This window comes from Microtus oregoni, unplaced genomic scaffold, assembly GCF_018167655.1.
Source record: "Microtus oregoni isolate MIOR12 unplaced genomic scaffold, Mior012 000001F_ref0000356, whole genome shotgun sequence".
NCBI lineage: Eukaryota > Metazoa > Chordata > Mammalia > Rodentia > Cricetidae > Microtus > Microtus oregoni.
In genome coordinates this window covers 49,933,847-49,939,866 of record NW_024543060.1, presented here as the reverse complement: position 1 = coordinate 49,939,866, position 6,020 = coordinate 49,933,847, and the positions used below count along the sequence as shown (strand labels likewise).

The 6,020-nt window shown below is 47.0% G+C and overlaps 1 protein-coding gene across 1 annotated transcript; it reads left to right on the top strand.

Moving 5' to 3' along the window:
• The first annotated feature begins 648 nt into the window (after nucleotides 1-648).
• LOC121463439 (BAG family molecular chaperone regulator 4-like) lies at nucleotides 649-1,547 on the top strand. The gene is given in 2 exon segments (XM_041675667.1): nucleotides 649-1,371; nucleotides 1,374-1,547. Coding segments are annotated over 2 exon segments (879 nt in total). The 5' UTR covers nucleotides 649-666.
• The last annotated feature ends 4,473 nt before the right edge of the window (nucleotides 1,548-6,020 follow it).

Here is a 6,020-nt window from a genome sequence, read left to right as displayed (position 1 = left end):
GGCAGTTCCAGGCCCATTGAGAATGTCACTAACAAAGCAGAACATTTTCCTCTTCCTCCTCCTCCTCCTTCTCCTCCTCCTCCTCCTCCTCCTCCTCCTCCTCCTCCTCCTCTTCTTCTTCTTCTTCTTCTTCTCATCAGTCCTAAACTGCAACCTTTAAAAAATGCTATGTGGGAGAACCTGGCGAGAATACCGAAATTACGTCAGGATTCTCAAAGCCATAGCTGTCGTCTATGTAAAAGCGCGTGTGCCGACGCCCCAGTTGCACGCTGAACTAGCTGCTTCCCACTGATCACACGGAACCTGCTTTCCCCCAGAAAGGATGACTGACAGACAAATGGAGTTATTCAGACTTCAGCCTTTGTTAGACATTTCCTGAAACCACCCAAATGCACCTGTCGTTCCCAGAAACCCGACTGACAGTCATTGCTTCTAGTGATAAAGTTCACGCTCTCATATGAAAATGAGAATATAGACGAGTTACATCTAACAATGTCTTGACTCATAAAGGGTGTTTTTGAGATTTGTAGCAATATTAATGCATACTAGCTTGTAGTAATGGGAACGCAGCCCCGCCGCCCCCATTACTACAGTGCTGTCGCCCGCAGGCGCCTGCGCAATGGGCCGGCCGTGGGGGGCGGGAAGCGCTTCGCGGCAGCGGAGCCCATGTCGGCCCTGAGGCGCTTGGGCTACGGCCCCAGTGACGGCCCTTCGTATGGCTGCTACTATGGGCCCGGCGGAGGCGATGTCCCGGTGCACGTCCCTCCGCCCCTGTACCCTCCGCTTCGGCCCGAGCCACCCCAGCCTCCAGTTTCCTGGCGAGGGCGCAGGGGCGCCCCGGCCGAGACCACCTGGCCCGGAGAAGGCGCAGGTGGCGATGCCTACTACCCCTCGGGAGGCGCCTGGGCAGAGCCGAGTAGAGCCGGTGGTGGACACCAGGAACAGTCACCATATCCTGGCTATAATTCTAACTACTGGAATTCTGTGCGACCGAGGGCCCCGTATCCAAGTGCATATCCAGTAAGACCAGAGTTACAAGGCCAGAGTTTGAATTCTTATACGAATGGAGCATATGGTTCACCATACCCTCCTGGTCCTGGACCAAATACTGCCTCATACTCTGGGGCTTATTATGTTCCTGGCTATACTCAAAGCAGTTACTCTACAGAAGTTCCAAGCACTTACCGATCCCCTGGTAACAGCCCAACCCCAGTCTCTCGTTGGATATATTCCCAGCAGGACTGTCAGACAGAAGCACCTCCACTCAGGGGTCAGGTTCCAGGATATCCTGCTTCACAGAACCCTGCAATGACCTTGCCCCATTATCCCTATGGGGATGGTAACCGCACTGTGCCACCGTCAGGAGCAACTTGTCAAGACCACAAGATGACGCATGGGCTTCTGGTGCTTATGGGATGGGGGCCCGTTATCCCTGGCCTTCAGCTGCACCCTCAGCCCCACCTGGGAATCTGTACATGACGGAAAGTGCTTCACCCTGGCCTGGCAACAGTTCTCCTCAGCCACCTCCTTCACCACCAGCTTACTGAAGAGAACAACAAATTGTACTGATATCAGGAAACTGTATAAATTAGTGAATTTCCAAATGACTGGCGTATGACATTACGAAATCAAAGGTGAAGATCCAGTTTGGTCAAAGACAGACTACTAGGCTTTAATGTAAAAGAAATGAGAAGTTTATTGATATGACTCCAGAGTCTTTATAACAAACACATCTTTAAAAAGCTATTATCCACGGAGTTTGGTTATGATATCCATGAGGAACACACAAATTTATTTGAAAAGCCTCACAAAACACTCCTCTCTTTCCTAGTGACGTGTGTGTAGAGGGTTGTTCTTTATAAAGTTCCACCAAAACAATGTAAACCAGATCAGACTGGAGTCCACTGGCATCCACAAACCCAGGCATGAAAGATTTTACAAAAACCACGCAACAGGCACCAGTCACGGTATGTCCTTTCATTATTATGATTATTGTGCATAAAACCGGTTATTAGTGTTGATGTGTGATAGATTCCTAATGGCCATCCTAAATAAATTAATAAATGGAACAATGTTTTCAGTTTTAATATCTGAGGAGCTTTATCTACAATCACATCGTTTAAAATCTAAATGCCGCTTTTATGAGACCAAAGGTTTGGACTTCTTTAGCTAGCTGGCCGTGAGGACTGTGACAGCCATGTTTTGTCACAATAGAGTACCAGGTTGTGTTTCCTCAACAAACATCTTCCAGCCAAGCCAAGGATTGGCAGTAGAGCATCCTTGTGCGCCGAGTCTATTCTTATGCTCGTCTTCAGTAGTAATTCACTTAATCCAGTGAGAAGCATATGTCTGTGTGTGCTTGCGATTGTGCATGTGCCCACACGTGTGTGCCATGTATGATCGTCTCTCTGCCCATCTATCTAAGTGATCGAAGCAACGTGTGACCTTGTGCTGGAATTCTGTACTGACCTATCCTGGTTCTAGGAACATCCATTTAATACATGACGGAAAACTAATTTAACCCCCTCAAAGTCACTGTAGAAGCGATAGCCATTCCCTTCTTCCCTTGGAGAAGTCGCTCTATTGTCAAATAGACTGTCACCTAGACGGGTGGGATCCAAGCAGCCTCTGACTCGTTTTTTACTCTTTGTGAACGAAGTTACTTAAACACAATCAGATAATTGCTTCTGGCAAATAAACAGAAACAACTCAATATTTTCTTTTCAAATAATTGCATGCTAATCAATTGATTGCAGCAATTTCTCAACATCAATAGTTCCTTGACAGCCCCTGTTAACTGTCTTCAAGGCCAGGTTCGGGGAGAAGCTGAAGTTCCTCTCTTGGCTTGCAGCAGCATGCTTGCATTCATAGGCACTGGGGGCAGCTTACCGCTTGGTTTGTTTTTCTGTATTTTAAAAATAATGTAATAACATAAATGTCCCCAAACATTTGTATCTAGCCTTAGTAGTAATCTCAAAACACATTATAATTTTTAGAACATATGCTACAAAATTGCCAGAGGAATATGAACGAGCCATTGTTTGCTGTCCCAGGAACACTTTTCTGAATTTGCTTTTTTTATTTTCCTGAGTTGGGTGCTAAATGGGTATCATTATTTGTGTATTCTCCTGTGTGTAAATAATCAATCAAATTAATCCATATCACCAAAGATTTTTCTACAATAAGACGTAACGTATTGTTTCTTCCCACCTTAAAGTAAAGCTTAAATTCAAAGAATATCAGTACAGAAAGAGTCCTGAGGAGCCATGGAGGCAGCCCTAGTTTCACAGGATTAGGGTAGGGAAATCACCTGTAAGCGGTTCACGGTAGCGGGCAGAGGTAAGGGGTTCACTGTAGCGAGCAGAGGTAAGCAGTTCACTGTAGCGGGCAGAGGTAAGGGGTTTACTGTAGCGAGCAGAGGTAAGGGGTTCACTGTAGCGGGCAGAGGTAAGGGGTTCACTGTAGCGGGCAGAGGTAAGGGGTTCACTGTAGCGGGCAGAGGTAAGGGGTTCACTGTAGCGGGCAGAGGTAAGGGGTTCACTGTAGCGGGCAGAGGTAAGGGGTTCACTGTAGCGGGCAGAGGTAAGGGGTTCACTGTAGCGGGCAGAAGTAAGGGGTTCACTGTAGCGGGCAGAGGTAAGGGGTTCACTGTAGCGGGCAGAGGTAAGCGATTCACTGTAGTGGGCAGAGGTAAGGATCTGGGATGAGGAACATTCCTTGTCAATTCCTCTGATCCAGTTTCTGCAGAGTTTCGTTTCTCCATCTCTTTTCTTCAGTCTGTGTCCCTTTCTCCCAGGCCGTGTGTTAACTGATGTACAGTAGAAGACATTTCTCTTTGTGTTTCAGAAGTTCCGCTCTGAAATGCCAACATAGGGTGAACTTCCTGGAGGATGAGCTGGGACAGTGACACACAGTGACTGTGTCTTCACAAAGGCTGAATATTAGATCTTTCACCTCACATAAAACTCTTAGCCAATTCTAGAAACTCCTTCCTTCTGGAAGTTTCCACCATGTTCCCTGTGTTCGCAGCACCTTTCCCAATCCGTATTTCCTCTTTGCCCCTCATGTTCCTTTCTGCAGAGACACATAGTGTTCTTTTGGGGACACAAGCATGAACTTGTTCCTGTGTGGTTTCTCCTAAACCATTACCCTCAGAGGCCTTCATTTCTGTTAGCTTCAGCTTTTTCGTATATTTTTCTAATTAAAAATAGTTCTTTCCCTAACAGGAACTCTGGTGTCAATGACAACATTATGCATTTTTAGACATATTACATTAACAAGTAAAATATATTTAATTAAAAATAAAACTACAATTGGAGCAAGTGCTCGACTCTGCAAGGAAAGGGTCATTTGCTTCACCAGTCTGAACTGATCTTATGGAATTATCACAGATGGGGCGGCTTAAGCGATAACCAGTTTCCCTCACAGCGCTAGGGCTGAGACATCCACCCACGGTCAAGCAAAGATCTGGTGTCTGGTGAGGGCCTCTCCCTGGTTTGCAGATGCCCATTTTCTGTGTCCTCACCGCTGGGAGAGACACCTCTCCTCATAAGACCACTGATCTCAATCCTGGAAGTCCCACAAGGGTCTGTCTTTGTATAACTTCTTCATCTTCCTGGTGCCTTAGCCCCAAATTCCACTGTGTTGGGGATCGGACTTAAACAAATAAATCTGGACAGGCAGGGCCACATTCTCTCCACAGCAGTCAGGGAGGGAAATGGCTTTTGTGTTGTTCTTGTTTGTTTGCTTTTTCTATGGAAAATAAAGGAGGCAAGATAGGGGAAAACAAAATATTAGGCAAATGAAGTCATGAGCTGGTGAAATGAAATAAATGGCCTTCTGTAAGGGTATATACCTTTCTTGTTGCAATAACACCTAATAAGAGACAACCTAAGGGAGGAAGCAGAGGTTTATTTTGTGTTACTGTTGGAGTAGATGCAGTCTGTTTTGTGAGGAAGTCATAGTAGCAGGAATGTGAAGCAGGGGGAGTGTGAAGCAGGAGAAGTGTGAAGCAGGAGGAGTGTGAAGTCGGAGGAGCGTGAAGCATGAGGAGTGTGAAGCAGTTGTGGTGTGAAGCAGGAGGAGTGTGAAGCAGCAGCAGGAGTGTGAAGCAGCAGCAGGAGTGTGAAGCAGGAGAAGTGTGAAGCAGCAGGAGTGTGAAGCAGAAGTGTGAAGTAGGAGTGGCATGAAGCAGGAGGAGTATGAAGTAGGAGAAACGTGAAGCAGGAGGAGTGTGAAGTAGGAGTAGCGTGAAGCAGCAGGAGTGTGAAGCAGGAGGAGTGTGAAGCAGCATGATGGAGGAAGGTCATTGGTTAAAAAAATAAAGAAACTGCTTGGCTGGCCCTCATAGGTTAAAACATAGGTGGGAGGAGTAAACAGAACAGAATGCTGGGAGGAAGAGGAAGTGAGCTCAGACTCAACAGCTCTGCTCTCAGGAGCAGAGACGCCATGCTCCCATCTCCAGGGCGGACGCGAGAGCTCTGCTCTCTGAGGCACACGCAATGAAGCTCCAACCCAGGATGGACGTAGGCTAGAATCTCCCTGGTAAGCCACCTCGTGGGCTACACTAGAAATGGGCTAGTCCAGGTGCGAGAGTTAGCCGAGAGGAGGCTAGATAGAAATGGGCCAAGCAGTGTTTAAAAGAATACAGTTTGTGTGTTGTTATTTCGGGGCATAAGCTAGCCAGGCAGCCAGGGTGCTGGGGATGCAGCCCCGCCGCTCATATTTCAACAAATGGCGCCCAGATGTGTGGACAACTGAATCCACTGAAAGCCTGAGAAAGCTTGGGAAAGAGTAAAGCATGTTTTCTTGGTAGCTGCCACTTCTCGGTTCTATTCTGTTTGTTAGAGGCAAGCAAGCACTCTCATCTAAGAGAGGCTTCCTGACTCAGCTTTAGCTGCAAAATCCTGCAGCTCATTAAGAGGTCCTGCCACGAAACACTTAAACTGTGCTGACAAAAAGCTGAACGCATGCTTTTTGGTTTTCAGCCATAGCAGGAAAAAAAGCTATGCCGTTTAAAA